At 28.5% G+C, this 16,848-nt stretch overlaps 2 protein-coding genes across 2 annotated transcripts in view; one reads left to right on the forward strand and one right to left on the reverse strand.

The window, feature by feature from the left end:
• Nucleotides 1-16,848, forward strand: part of LOC136976092 (S-adenosylmethionine synthase-like) — a 274,541-nt gene that overhangs the window by 21,740 nt on the left and 235,953 nt on the right. The window lies entirely within an intron of this gene.
• The window catches only part of DCTN4-p62 (dynactin subunit 4), a 46,635-nt gene that overhangs the window by 16,812 nt on the left and 12,975 nt on the right, over nucleotides 1-16,848 (reverse strand). Inside the window, exons 4-5 of the mRNA XM_067271302.1 lie at nucleotides 15,652-15,695; nucleotides 9,106-9,207 (exon numbers count right to left, since the gene is read on the reverse strand). Of these exons, the coding sequence (XP_067127403.1) occupies nucleotides 9,106-9,207; nucleotides 15,652-15,695 (146 nt within the window). The remainder of the gene's footprint in view (nucleotides 1-9,105; nucleotides 9,208-15,651; nucleotides 15,696-16,848) is intronic.

Raw genomic sequence — 16,848 nt, forward strand, 5'->3', positions numbered from 1 at the left:
GACCAAGCTTACAATTTTTTAATCACTGAATTAAAAAATATATATAATCTATATGTGATTAAAAAATATATTTTTAATCACATGTCAATGATTTAGAATTTACAATTTCATAATAATAAAATCATTTTTATGAATTATAGAAATCTATATCATCTATATTATTCTTTATAAATTTATACAGGTATTCCTCACTTTACAACCTATCTGCTTAACGACCACTTGCACTTACGACCAATCAAGTTTCGACCTGCAATTTGGGGAATCCCCTTTCTCAGCTTGAGTGTCGGTCAGTGGCGAATGGTGACATGCTCATTAAGCGTACTATAATAGGCTAATAGCATACTATAATAGCCTTTTTATGAATAAATTTGAAGTTTGTTGCATAATTTGGATAATTTTACAATGATCCTATACTCCTGGTGCAAGTTCCTCGCTTATCGACCAATTCGCTTAATGATGTAGTCATCGGAACGGAACTCGGTTGTAAAGTGAGGAGTACCTGTATTAATAAGTACATAAAAATACTTAAATTATATCTATATATTTAATATACTGTATTTTACGGACTATAAGACGTACCTTAATTTTTAAGCAATTTTTATAAAAAATACCTATAAGATGCTATGGACTATAAGACGCACCTGAATTTTGGAGGCAATTTTTCAAAGAAAAAAGTGCGCCTTATAGTTCGTAAAATATAGTAACATAAAACACAATGTTAATGTAACACCAGATATTAAACAAAAAGTTGACTTGCAAGAATTGGATTTTATAATGCTATAAGCTGGTCATACTATATATTGCAAAAAATAGTTAAATCTTAAACTTTTATTTACAGTGATCTTGGGAAAACATTTCAAAATTCTTTATCAGCATTGCCAAGTTTACTGCTTCAATTAATTATTGTATATATGGTAGTAATACTTTTTCTTAAAATACTTTTTAAAATTTTTAATTGATCCATGTGTCATCAGACTGCCTTATAATTGCTAGTTCAATGTCCTATAAAAAGATGTATTGTGTTCTGAATTTTCAATGTAATTGCCATTTCGAGGCCTTAAGATTCTAGGAATTCCTGTACAATGCAGTTAAAGATGTTGGATAGCTGACAATGTTTGAGAAAGGCTATAGTGTTAGAGTTAGAAGGACCACTGGTAAGTGCTTCAATTGTGCATTTAACTTTGAGTGGCACATCCATTGAGTATTTGTAAGACCATATGGGATGCCAGTTTTGGCCATCTATGAGTGTCAGGGATCTAAATCAGCAGCTGCAATATCTGTAGTCAAAACCTATCACATCATATGATATCTGTCTCTATGTCTGACTATGACAGTGTGTGTTCAGGCAAGAGAAAGTCCTACAAGTTATTAAAAGTTCCTTTAAATTTTATCAGTGTTCCATAGAAAACGTTCCTTTGCTATGATACTTTAATCACTTATTACCATCAGAATTATATTCACACTAATAAAGTTTCATTCAACTTCAATACCACCTTCTTAGTAACTATTTTTGTTAATGCATATGTTACCAGCAAAACTCGATTTTACGTCAAACTAGTTTGGCCTAGGCAAAACTAGTTTGGCGTAAGCGTGTCAGGCCAAACTAGTTTAGAATTATTATTCAAGTATATTAATGGTTAATTTAAGTTTATCATAAACACAGATAAGTCCATTTTAAATTTTAGTTTGATTTTAAAAGTTATTTTTATTATTTCGTTTGAATTTTTGAAAATATTTTCGAAAGTTAATTACCTTTAAAAGTGCATGGCTTAATTTAAAAAAAATACAAACTGATAAGTACTGATTAGCTTATTTTTATTTTATAGTTTTGTACAAGTGTTGTGTGACTTCTAATCAATACCATTTTTGGTTAATTTTACCCTAGGTATCGAAGATGGTGACTCGTCTTCAATTCCAGCGATCAGAAGACAGGGAACAGTGGGGACGCACGTTCTAACCTAACCTAACCTATTCTAATAATTTGGTTGCTAATAATTATGGTAATTTATTAGAATAGATTAGGTTAGGTTAGAACGCATCCCCACTGTTCCCTGTCTTCTGATTGCTGGAATCGGAGATGAGTTGCCACCTTCGATATCTAGGGTAACATCAACCCTGTTTTTTATAATTAAGTAGATTATGTTTGAATAAATATTGTTCATCTAATTGATTGCCTTTTAATTTTATTTTAACTATTAATATATTTAACCATTAATATACTTGAATAATAATTTTCTAAACTAGTTTGGCCTGACACGCTTACGCCAAACTAGTTTGGTGTAAAATCGGGTTTTGCCGGTAACACATATTATATAATACAACATAAGTGTTTTATATAAGTATAATACATAAAACACTTTTTATGAGTGTATAAAGTAATTAAATCTTTATTAAATCAGCATCCAACTTTTTTTATATCAAATTTTATTTTTATTTGTAGTTTTGAAACAATATATGGTTTTTCATAACACCAATGAAAAATTATTACTTAAAATAATTTTTTAAAAATAAATTTAAATGTTTAATAAATAGCAAATTTCAATATCTGAAGAATAGGCATATTTAATTAATTTTCATCAGAGTGTTAAAATTATAATGATCAATTGAATATGATTATATGATTAATTTTTAATGTAATAAATTTTAAAACCTTGAATTACTAATAAATGATATAATTATTAAATATTATATCAAATCATATCATATATCCTTAATAAATCAAGTACAATGTTTTAGCTTTGTAAAAAATATTATTATATAAGCATCAACTCATAAAATTATTTAGATATTATTAAGTAAAGTCATTCAAAATAACTGGTTAATTATGAAAATATGCCAGATGTTACAATAATATTTCTGACAACAACTAGCATTATCTAATAAATATAAAAGAACAAAACAACTTAAAGCATTTCTTAGTGATACTAATGAGAACTTGCTCTTTTTTTTTTTATTAAACATAAAGATATTCAAAAAATTTTAAATAAATATCTGCATTAAACAAAATAAAATAGTTATATGTCTTCTTTACATGATATTAATTTAATATTACTCTTAAAATATTGATGTGAATAGGTATAAAGATTATGTAACATGGTAAAAAAATAAAATATATTGTATTACACTTACAAAGACAGATTTAAATATAAACAACCTTCAACTTCATTTATGTGAATGAAATTAATATCCAGCTATTGACAAATCTTAGAATTAATAATAATAATGCTACGTTAATAAAAAATAAATATAATAATAAATGAGTGCAGATTATTAAAATTACTTTTAATTCTTGATATAATAAAATAAAATGAGACATTAAAAGTTGCCTAATTAATGATTAAAATGTACGTTATTTTATATGCACTCATTTAAATATAATTATTTATTTTTTTATGCAAAAAAAAAAAAAAAAAAATGAAGTATAAAATATTTTTGGCAGTTTAAAGTTAACTTTAGTAAAGTAACTAACCCCTAGCACATAATACTTTTTTACTACAATCCTCAAAGAGTTAATCAATTTCTCTGAGAAGTCAATAAATTAGTATGAGTTCAATGAGATCAATGGATAAATTTATTAATTTTCAGGCTGTTATACAAGGTAGCTTCAAAAAGTTCCCAGAATTGATTTATTACTCAAAAGTATGTGTACAATTGACAAATAAAGCAATGTGTCATCCAAAGTATTGTCCTTCAGCAACTACACACTTTTGCCAATGCTGGTATAGCTGCTGAAAACATTCTTGGAAGTCATCTTGCAACAGCGTCTACAATGCAGATGTTGCAATCTGTGTAACCTCATCTGCATTCTTGAAGTGGCATTCCTTGATGGCATCTTTCAACCATGGGAAGAGATAGAAATTGCATGAGCTTTGCTGTGAGCATTCATGGCATTGTGTGTTAGCAAACACTATGCATGTTCAATTGATCATGCAAAATAGAATGACAACTTCCAACTGAAATTCCTGTTTTGGCAATCTGCTCAATTAACTGCTGGCTGTCTGACCTCACAATCTGATGTACAATGACACTTTCTCCTCAGACACTGATGTCGATGGATGACCACTTTGCAAATCAACAATGATACACTCATCCCTCACGAAAGCATTTCTGCTAATCATAAACTTGAGAATGCTTCAAGGACGATTCAACATAGATGTCCTGAAAGCATCTTTGAGGTTTCAGAGTTTTTTCCCAATAACAAACAAAATTTGATATTTGATTGTTGTTCCACAGACATTTTTGCCAGACTGTTTCATGATGTCTTACTAACAAGACCTTCAGTGAAGTAACTGTTGTCATCTTTGCAGCGAGTATGGATTTATTTGAACATATTTCTCTATTCCTGATATGTTTAGCTAAGACATGCATTACATATTCCCTTTTTCATCACTTTTAATTGACTGACTCAGCATAATTCCAGGAACTTTTGAAGCTACCTTGTATATAACAGAGGAAAAGTATGACAATCATTCAAAAAATGACCATGAAATTAACACTCACCAAAACCTAAATCCAACAAAATGTAGAAATTTTACTGCAAGATAACATTTTCATCTGTATATAACTGACATCTTCAGGTTTAATTCCACAGAATAGTACAGTAAAGTTAAATTAAACATTTAGAACTATTTGAACATTTTTAAGAACAAGCAAAGAACTGCACATATCTGGTATGGACTGGTAGTTAATTTATCTCAAACAGTGTTTTCCAAGTTGTAGAAATTAAATCAGTTTCCTTGAAGTTAACTGTTGTTCCCCATCTAAAGATACTGTAGATCTCAATTCTTTCTAGATGTTTTAATTGTTGTAGATCTGCCATTCAGTGTAGTTGATTTGGTTTGTCTAGGTTAACTTTCACATCTTTATCTAGTGCAGTGTTTCTCAACTTCTAATGAATCGTCACCCCTTCAATAAAAGCATTACTTAGTATCGCCCCTGTCACTTCGAAAAAAATGCAATGATAGCATTATTCGCTGTGAATCCCCACTGCAAGCTTCAAAATTCCAATATCGAGGGCCGAGGCTAATGCCAAATTTGTATTACATTGTATAGACTAGTGACTAGTATAATGTTATTTATTTAATTATTGTATGATATAACAAATAAAATATCTAATTATTCTTAACATAATGTTTTACTATATCTCCTGGAAAATTGTTTTTCGCCCCCAAAATATAAATTGTTACTAATTGCCCCAACAAGGAAAATTGCCCCCGTTGAGAAACACTGATCTAATGCATAAGAGGCAAGTGCTATGCTGGTAAGATGCTTCTTAACGATGTACTCATGTCTTCTGATTCTTGCATGAAGGGCTTCCAATAGTAGCTCTTATATATTGTGTTGTTGCTGTTGAATGTCAATCGGGATAGTATAAATGCCTGAGGGGTGTTTTCTCAGTTTGGAATCCTTATTATTTCTAATTGAGAAAAATCATAGCATTTCTCTTGTATATGATTTTGAAGCTGTTGCATTTGATGATCTTCTACAGACAGAACACAGGGTCCTGTCATAAGCAACTATTATGTAAGAACCACTTTTGGGTAGTAATCAATTCATGTGTTGGTGTTGTTGTAGGACCAGCTGTTCAGCTAGACATTGTTTAGCTAATTTAAACTTATCTTGTCTACTAGTACTTTATCAATTAACAGGACTTATTATATTGAATTTATGGATGCAGCAATTAGGTCTTACAGATAAGAAATAATATTGTTTATTTAAAAATTTTAAAAAAAAGTTTATTTAATTTAAATATATATGTTTTTAAAAAACAGGAATATGTATGGAATTATTTGATTAATATTGATTTTGAATATGCTCAGAATTAGGAATGTGTTTAAAAACCCAGAATTTGTAAGAATTTTATTGTTTTATTGTCAGGAATTTTATGTTTATTTATTTTATTTTATTGTAACAAAATTTATTTTAATTGTAGAAAATGTCTTTTAAATGCCTGCTGATGAGGGACAAACAGGTCCGAAACACAATAAAGTATATGTGTTCAGGTGATTTAAGTAAATAATATTATTTCTGATCTGTAAGACCTAATTGCTGCATCCATAAATCCAGTATAATAAGTCCTGGTAATTGATAAAGAGCCAGTAGACGAGATAAGTTTAAATTAAGTTAAGGACACAAAGGCATATTAATTAAATTGTTTAGCTAACTTCTTGATTTATGCTAATTTTTTCTTCTAACCTGCTTGGGTGGAATAATACATATAGGCTCATTGGATTAAAGCTCTAAATGCAGCTAGTTTATATGGAAATGGATCATGCAATGTAGCTGGAATATAGTGTGGAGACAAAACTCAAACATGAAGGACTTCCTACTAAAGTATAGCAGTGTATGGCCAAGAGTGTTCCACCTAAGTACATTTCCTCAATATCTACATCTCAGTTCACCAAGGGCAAATGTCTCCTTTTGGAAGACCTTAGTTGTCATATAGCCCAATCTATATTCTGACCACACTGCAAGGAAATTAATTCAATCTCTACGGCTTGGAGAGTGCTGTTTGAGATAAATTAACTACCAGTCCATACCAGACATGTGCAGTTCTCTGCATGTTCTTAAAATGTTCTGTTTGTTTTAAAAACATTCTAATAGTTCTAAATGTTTGATTTAACTTTATTGTACTATTCTGTGGAATTAAACTTGAAGATGTCAGTTATATACAGATGAAAATGTTAGTTTTCAGTAAAATTTCTACATTTTGTTAGATTTTGTTATTGGTGAGTGTTAATTTTAATTATTTATACAGTTGTTTGAAAATTATTTTTAAAAATGAACCCCAAGATTTAAAAATTTTTGGACTCAGGACCTTGAAGTGTTAGAAAATGAAAAAAATTTTGTGTTTTTATTCCTGTATGTACGGATGTTAGTACGTATTGGGAGCAAGATTTTGCTTATCCATTTTGAAACTTATTAAGTCTTGTCTTTTTGCTGAAAATTTCTTATAGTTTGCAGTGAAGTTTTTGTATTAGGGAGATTGATGCTATTAAATTTTGATGGTTAAAGATCAAGGGGGTGGAATCACTTGTTATATCTTGAGTGGGATAAGACTTAAAATTTTTATTTGTTATTAACATTTGCAATTTTTATAAAACTCATCTCTACCCTCAAAATTAAGCTTTATGCCATTTTATAATACTTAGCAATATAAAACGTTTTTTAAGTAAAATTTTGAACAGATGGCATCACACACAATTTCAGAGTTTGGCCAGGAAAGTTATACAGGGTGTCCATCATGAACCTTGTGCATTCCATTAGGTGAAGAAACTGTGAAGTTGTATAGGTAATTTTGAAAACCCGCCAAAGTGATTGTAGGTGAAATGCATGTAGAAATGCATGGCAGTAGTCAAACACAAAATGGCTTCTCCACAAGAGCAGGCACAGGTGGTAAGCTGAAACAAATTCCGTGATTCAAGTGCAATGGAACTTTCATCACATTTGGCAAAGAGCCACCCTCGAGAAACACTCTCAAGTTATGGAAACAACACTTCTTGATGAAAGGAACCAAGTTAAAATCACATGGCGGTGGCAATCTGGGGGTGCCTGATGAAAGTGTGGAAACTGTGAGAGAAATGTTTCAAAGAAGTCCAAGGAAGTCCATATGACAAGCAGTGCGAGAACTGCAGTTACTGCACGAAATTAAACCTGACTTATGCCATCATAAAGAGGCAGTCATTTGCTATTGACATGCTAAAGTGCATTGATTAAGATGCAACCTTCTTATCATGCATTGTTTTCTCTGATGAAGTCACATTTCACTTATCTGGGAAACTGAATACACACAATGCTCAAATTTGGGGATCACAAAACCTTTACTGCATCGTAGAGCACATCTGTGATAGCCCAAGATGAAATCTGTGGTGTGGACTGATGCAGAATTCGATCATTGGTCCCTTTTTCTTCGTTGAAAAACCAGTGACTGGCATTTTGTATCTAGATATGCTGGAACAATTTGTTGTACCACAGATCACGCATTTGCAGCCAGATTTAATTTTCCAGCAGGACGGTACCCTCCACATTGGAGCCTGCATGTTTGACGTTTCCTCAATACAGTTTCCCAATTATTGGATTGGGTGCAGAGGACCAATACTGTGCCTCCTTGATCACTGGATATTATGCCCTTAGACTTTTTCTTTTGGGGATTTGTCAAGGACAAGGTTTATACCGGTGTCAAAATTTGTGACCTCAAACATCTTCAGGTGAGCATTCAAGATGCTGTTGCTGTTGTCATGCCTGAGATGCTTGAAAGAACCTGGCAGGAAATGGAGTATAGACTTGATGTTCTATGTGCAACAAAAAGAGCTCATGTAGAGGTTCACTGATTTTTTTAATAAAACTTTTTGAGTTTTTCATCATAAAATGTACATTACTTTACATCCTTCCTGAGCAGTAGATTTTTTACAACAGTTTCAAAAGTGTCAGGTTCATGGTGGACACCCTGTACAACTCATTGCTGTATTTCTTAAATATTTTAAATTTAGAATAATAATAATAATAATTGATAAAAATTTTAAAATTAATTCTTATATTTGTATATTTTTTATTTCATCCTTTTTATATATTTATATATTCATTTTATATCAGTACAGACTAGTGTTGGTAAATTAAATCTAATTCCCCTGCACTTTACTTTTTTTGTGAAGTTACATTCTCCCATAGCCTAATGAATTCTTCAAACAACTTTTAGTATACTACAGTAATGTCAATCTCTACCTAGCCCAACTCTTGTATGAAAATGTTATTGTTTAATTAAACATATTATTAGTATTTGCTATAGCTAAGCAGTTTTTGCTTTTATTTGTGTAGAATATTTTAATAGTAAATGACTTCTCTTAAACTGATTTTTTTTCCTGATAAACAAAGTATGTATTCTAATTTAACTTTTTTTTAAAATCAGAATACAGTGACATTTTGGGGCAGAATGTCAAAGACACAAGATGGCTTAAATATACTAAATATTCTGTGCTGAAATGGGGGTTGCATCTTATCTGCATATGCTCTTACATGTAAAATAGGGTATGCTATAAAATAATATACATAATAATTAATAAATGTAAATAAAAGTAAAATTTAGATTTAAAACTTGTCATTACTTACTGAAAAATGCAAATATCCACATCTTTGGCTATATTTTCTTCTTTCCTTTTCAAACTTTTCTTGCTGTGCCAATACACGATAATATTCCAGCAAAGAACTAATCTAAATAACAACAATAATAATCATGTTTATTAAAAATATTAATAAATTTAATTTAAAATTTGGTAATCAATTTTATAGTTAAAACTTAATAAAATAAAATTTACATTTTTTATATAATTATTAAAAATATATGCAATAAATTTTATAACAGCATTTAAAAATTGAAATTTAAAGTCAGAAATCATATTTTAAGTTGTCATATTCTGATTATAAGTGTAAATGAAAATTTAAAAGGATTTTTAATGGGTTAGAAATTTTATATAATAAAAATCTGTCATCATATTCAATGTAGCCAACAATAATAATACTTTATCTTTTCAAAAGTTATATAATATGATCCTTTATTAGTATTCTGTTGCACATAACATGTCAAGTGAAATGACATAAGTATATAAAGTTTCATTTTATATCAATGACATTAAAATTTTAATTTTCAAATGACTGAAAAGTATTGTATTTCTAATTGTACATTGAACTTTTTGGGGACAAGTAGACTACTTTTGGAACAGAATGTACATCTGATCCTTCATAAAGATTTGTAAATCTCTTGACCTTTCATAAGTATGTGTCAAGAAGGATAATGATACCTATACTTAAAAAATAACACACTAAATTGACAGCAATCTACAAAAAAAAAAGAAAAAAAAAGCTTTTGAAGTAAATAACTGAATATCAAATTTTTCAGCAATCATAATTATACATTATTTTTAACTTTATTTTCCATTATTCATATTAAACAAAATTTTTAATACTTTTAGCTATATTCTAAAATAGTAATTTTATATAAATCTATAATTTAGTTTGAAAGGGCTTTTCTTCTTAATTATTAAGTGTAGAAAAACTAATTATGTCAAATAACTTGCAATATAATGTCACTAGATTAACACTTTGATTATTAAATGTAATTGGACTGCAATTTGAAAAAATTGTAGACCTATAAGTTCTCACTGTTGTCCGCCCATCTGTCTGTCCTTCTTTACTCTTGAGAATGGAATTAGATACATGAAAGACGAGACCAGATATAGAAACCTTAGAGGCAGGAGGCCTCGTTTAACTATATACAAATATCCGATACAAATCAGAAGTCATGTTATTTCAATTCAAAAGTTTTCTTTGAAAGGTGTTAGATAGATGACTGGCATGACTCTATTGTTAAAGGGAAAGTATAATGTACAGGAACAAACCACTACTCATTTGAGTTGGAGAGCATATATTTTAAATTAAATAAATTAAAAATATACTTAAAATTTGCAGCCTGGCATTGTGACAATGTCACAATAAACAATTGCTTGTTATTATTATTATTATTATTATTAATATTTATTTACTGTGCCAATAAACTGGCTGTTTCAAGTGCTACTTTTTACAGTTCTTCATGTAACTATTAATATACGTAATGCAAAGAAAAATAAGTGCCAAATTTTAAAAATTAAATTGATTTTTGTCTTCTAGAGGTTTAATATAACAAAAAATTATTAAGATAATTGTAATACTGTTCATTTTTACATATATTATTTTTTTATTACTTTTGAGTAAATATTTTTTCAATAATTAATTCTTCTTTTAGAACTATGTCACAATCACATATTGGTTTTTTCTGTTTGGCTTGCAATGAATAAAATTTTTTATTTTTGTTTTGCTGAATAAGATTTTATTTATAACTGTTAATTAAGTTCAATGAAATTTTATATTATTATATATTTTTAAATGCATAAATAGCACAAGAATGATCAGAGTTCTAGTAATGAGCAATCTCATTCCTGATGGCTGGATGATCACAGTTGTAAAGGCATCAGCCTACTGCTCTGGAAACATGGGTTTGAATTTGAGTTCAAAACCTCAAGAATTTTTTTGGCAATGGTCTGTCTTGGATACATCTAGTCCCATTCCTCACTATGTGGCTATTTCTGTTATGGGCCTAGCCAAGTCTGTGATGGGCCTGAAAAACTCTATGAATGTATTCAGAAGAAAGTGAATAAAAATTCAGAAATAAATATTTTTATTTGAAAATAATAACTTTACCAATGTTTTTGGCCATGTTAAGTGATCTTCAAATAATATCAGACAAAAAAGAACAAAGAATAAAATTGTAAAACAAAATATTACTTAAGTCAACAATTATCGAACATACAAAATTATGTTACAGTTACAAACTCAAAATCTTAGAATACATCATATGATTAAAAAGAAAATTACAAAAATGTTTATACTTATGCCAAAAAAACATAAAAAGCAAGATAGCACCCTAATATAGACATCCTAAGTGTCTGCTGGAACATCTAGTGAGCACATTTAACTCCAATTTTCCTTGACATAGGTGCAGAATGCAGCTGGGCTCTGTGAGAGTCATATTTCAATACACAATTAAAAAAAAAAACGCATAAAGGTTTTGAACTCCTCCATTGTTTACAGAATGAACTCTACAATCTTTCAGTTACTAAAGACAGAATGAATCCATCAAAGACATGCACATATTATAAAATATCTATTGAAGATCTAAAGTTTGGTGCAATAGAATAACACTTTCTGGAACCTTTTACCGGTGTTAGACGCAAAACGAAAAAATTTCCGTTAACGTTTTCGAACGGAAATTTTTTCGCCAATAGAATATATAAGCTGTTGATTTTGAAAGTGGTGCAAGTCCATTTTGTGGAAAAATAGTTAAAGCTAATTCTTATGACAAATTAACATAAAATTTATGTTTTTAATCAATTCACAATAAATATCTTATAATATCAGGATAAATTTGTTAGAGAAATTTATATTGTCAATGATATTTACAGTGAGTTGATTTTGAAAGTGAGGCAAGTCTAAAAATATGAAGATATGATGGATTTATTACCCTATGTACTGTATCACTCATTTATCATGAATACTTTAAAAATCTGCACCATCAAAACTAAAAAATAAAATTATATGCATGCAACTTATTACTAAATATTTTTATTATTTTATCCACTTTTTCCTATAAAATTAAATTTATTTTTTGTTTCATTGTAGCTTTTTGAAAAAAGTATAAAATGTTGAAATAAAATAAATAAGTAAATAAATAAAAGATTCAATTTTTTGTTATTATAACTATATTCCATTCAAAGAAAAGCAACATTTTCAACAAATCATTGGTTTTGAAAGTTAGGCAAGTCCATTGGTGCATACCAAACCCATGATTTTTTTCACATAATGCAGATAACCATTATTGCATATTAAATTTACACAAAATAAAACCAAAAAAATAAGTCTGTTACTGTTTACAAATATTTTTAAACTCATTCAAATGCAAACCATTAAATATCTAGCAATAACATAAAATGGACTTGTCTCACTTTCAAAATCAACAGCTCATATATAGGTGTAACACCTAGGAGTTTGGATGCTGGACTCAAGGAGTAGATTTAGTCCATTAGGTAAAGAACACCTCCATTGTATTGGCTATTTTTGCTTCTATTTTTAGTGTGCATGTGAAGTTCACTACGAACAAATACTTTTATAGATTGTGAGTTATGTGTTGGCTTCTGTCATTGGTCAAATGACTACAATATTTCAAAGTATAAAGTTGGCTACATTCATATTTATACACTGACATACAATCAGAATAGACATGAGGATTCACCCTTATAAACATCTGTGTGTCTATATGTTTATAAGTTAATGACATGCATCTATCACAGATTTGCAGTTGTAAGAACAGAACTTAAGAGATGTCACTCTTCCTCTATATAAAACATCTTGACTGATAAGTGGGGCTGTATTGGAGGATAGATGGAAGGATAAGCTATACTTTTTTGTAGAAATATCACATACCTTCAGGTTATATAGTTTACAAATGCTCATTTTATGTATTGTAAAAAGTTGTTATGGTTTTTCTATGCTATTTTATAATAAATAAATAATGTTTTTTATTTCAAATAACAAAACAACACCTTCATTTTTAAACAAAATTGCTTGTTTTCTTCTTTCTAATGTCAACTTTGAATACTGAAGAAAAAAAAAATCATAAACAAACCACATGCTATCAGTTGAGTTTACAACTACACTGATAAGCAACTGCTGATAAGATAAAATAAGATATAGTAATTCACTGGCTGCTGACCTAACAAAACATTTACTATAAGATATCTATATTCTACAGGCAATAAATAAAAACTATGTAGCATGATATTTTTACATGTTTTCATATGGAAAGTCAATTTCCCATAGTTTTAAATTTAAAAATAATTGTATCAAGGGAGCTTTTTTCATTGTACAGTTATTACTAGCATGAAATTACATGTTTTAAAAGTTTAGGGCTAAATGTGCAGTTGTAACTTAATGGAAGGAAATGTGGTTAAGGACTCAGAATGATATCAAGTGAATGTAGTAGAAGCACAGTTTAAAAACAACCAATCTTAACTGAATTAATTTCCTTAAATGTAAATTTGTATTACAATGGCTACACACAAAATATATCAGTATAAAAAAAATACAAAACAAATAAAATTATGATGAAAATAAATGCAAAAAGTAATACCAAATAAAACAGCGATGGTAGTGAAAAGATAAACATTACAGTAAAGTAACATCTTTAGTTCAAATTAAATAATATTTATATATTTAATTACCAGCTTGTAACTTGATAATGAATCTGGCATTATCATTTGGTTATTAATAGATAATTTTGGCCTGGTAAACTATATAATTAGATATCTTATTAAAATATTTGTCTTTCTCAATTTTATTTCCTTAAAAATGATCACTATAGCATATTTCTACTTTTTAAGGTGCAAGTATAATACAACTAAATACAGTTGTAATATATTTAAAATTTATAAATTCTGCAGCTCTTAATTTAGTTTCTACTGAAATTTTGAATAATTGACAGTCTCTGTCTTGAACAGAAAGCTTCACAAGCCACATTTTCTCATATATAACCCTAAAGGAAAACATTTAATCACAAACTTGCATAATCTTCTGGGTGAAATAAAGAGTTTCTACCATATTTTTGACTTCAATAGTAGTTTTTATGTGTACTTGAACCATTCTGTGGCCAATGCATATAGCAGGCATGGGCAAATGCAACTCTTTTTGAGTTACGTGTGGCTCTTGCTGAAAGTGTTAATTTCTGTTTTTTTTTTTTTAATTAATATTTTTACAATTTTATTTTTATAATTTTGTGAAAATATGTTTATTAAAAAAATTCAATATTTGTTTTATATTACATAATAAAATCACACATCTTACCATACTATCCACCACGACAGTACAGAACTGCGGCTCCCATGCATTTTGCAAAACCTACATTGCGGCTCCCACTGAACTCTTGCTTGCCCACCCCTGGCATATAGTAATGTTAAAGGACTACATTTAATCTAGAACTTTCATATATACAAGGGATCTTGTTAATTGTTTTGAAGTGTTTGTCATTAAAACAAATAAAATTTTATTTTTATTAATTGTGTACAGATTACAAACTATTGGTAATTTGCAGCTTATCAAAGGTTCAAGTTTTTAGTGCAAAGCCAATTTTATTGCTGCAGTTAACTCTAATTGAGTTTGATAATCTATATTATATATTTATTCATTATGCAAAAATTAATTATACCTTGAGTGTAGTGTCAAAAATCAGACCCCATCCAGATATTCAAATATATGCATAAATTATTTTTTTAGGTATTGTAAACTCCAAATGTTGTAATTCAAGTTTAGGTGATCTAAGTTCAAGCCAGTATTTTACAAGGAATGTAAGAATACATACAAGGATTCAAAATATAATTTACAGAACAAAAAGAAAAAAATAAGTATAATTTAAGAGAAAGCAAATCATTTTCATTTACTTTAGTGTTCATTAAAATTGAATCCCAATATCAGAGTATCTCTTTTATCAGGTGGGATCTCTACATCAATATGATTAAGTACTAAATTGTTTTGCCAAATTAATTTTTAATTAAAAAACTAGAAAGTAAGTTAGGATACCCTTTAATTTCAAATAAAGAACAGTGGAAAAATGATTTGTTACTTTGGTGTTGTTTAAATAAAATTTTACAAATAATCCTTATATGAATCAACATTCAATTGATCATAAACTCATTTATTTAGATACTATGAAATATAAAAGTCAATTTCTATTTAAGACTTTTTACTAAATGATGAAATTTTCTCTCTATACATTTTAGAAAATGAGAAAGGAAAGTAAATGACAAAATAGATTTAAAACTTTTTGTAAAAAGTTTGTAAACATGTGCAGTTGTTCTATTCAAATTGTTAAAATATTAATGTTGAATGTAATAGTTCTGAAGATAGAATTGTAAAATAGTCAAAAAGTGTTTAATCTAATTAAATTGTGGTAACTCTTTCAATCGTTTTGTTTTTCTTTCTAATGTGTACACAGAGTTTTGTTTGTTTTGTGCTTTAAGGACACAGACAACATGAAGAATTATAATAGTTATTTCAGCATAATATAATAGTTACCCTTTTGTAATGTGGATTTTCTTGTTCTTGCCATCCTCCACTAGCTAAAAAAAAGAAAAGAAAAATATTCTATATTCTTGTGTAATTTAAGTAATAATTATACAGGGTGGTTCACTTAGGACTGAACACTTATTTCGTGGAATATCTCTGAATAAAATGAAAAGATAAGCATGAAACACAAACAGAATGACTATTTCATGATGAAGCAGTTAATAAAAGTATATTTTGTATTATATGTTTTTCAAATGAAATTATGCAACTTTGTGGTATTAAACAGTGTTAAGTTCTGAGTGAATCAACCTGTATAAAGTATCAACAGATTAACATAAAAATATCAAAATTTAAACTTTTGTTGGAAGCAAATTTTGTATCTACTTAAAATAACAGAAATTAATTATTATTTTTGTGTTTTGAAACTAAAATATTTTTTTAAAATATGTTTTTCCTTTAAAAATATACAGAAATCCACAAAAGTTTTGCCTTTTATAGCTTTAAAACTTCATTTGAGATGTTAAAACTTTATAATGTTGTTACTATTTATGAAATTTCATAATTAAGTTGGCTACATGTGTATATTATGGGATCTCTTTCTATAATTCAAAGAACTGATAAATTAGATTATAAAGAAAACTGAAGGTTATCATTAATTATTTGAATTCTACAACCTTACAGAAAACTTGGCATCTAATGTTTTTGCAATAATACTGTTATATGACTTATAATCTAGTATCTATTTGCAACATAAAAAAGGCAACATGCCAGTTTTTCAACTTGGAGATAATGAGAGACCATATTATTATAACAACTAAATTATTTTTAAACATTTTCAGCTTTAAATCAAGCCTGGATTTAAAATCAAAAACATTAAAATTATTAAAATATTGTTGAATTTTTAAAGGTACCATTGATTTATAGTTGTCTTTGACATTAATTATGTAGTTCTTAAAAAAAGACTGACAAGAGGTTGAGAAGACAGACATTTATTAATATCAATTATTAATTACATTTAGTCATAATAGGGACAAAATGCAGCAGTTTCAGACAAATCTAATAGAATTAAACATTAGGGATGAATGAAAAACAAATTGTCTGAACAGAAGAGATGGCTAATTTTATATGATTAACATGAATATCTAAAGTTTCACGTATCTAAAAGCCTTTTACCGGTGCGCATATCATCACACTAAACAAAGTAAT

This window comes from Centruroides vittatus, unplaced genomic scaffold (genome assembly GCF_030686945.1).
Source record: "Centruroides vittatus isolate TY-2023 unplaced genomic scaffold, ASM3068694v2 contig_393, whole genome shotgun sequence".
Classification (NCBI taxonomy): Eukaryota; Metazoa; Arthropoda; class Arachnida; order Scorpiones; family Buthidae; genus Centruroides; species Centruroides vittatus.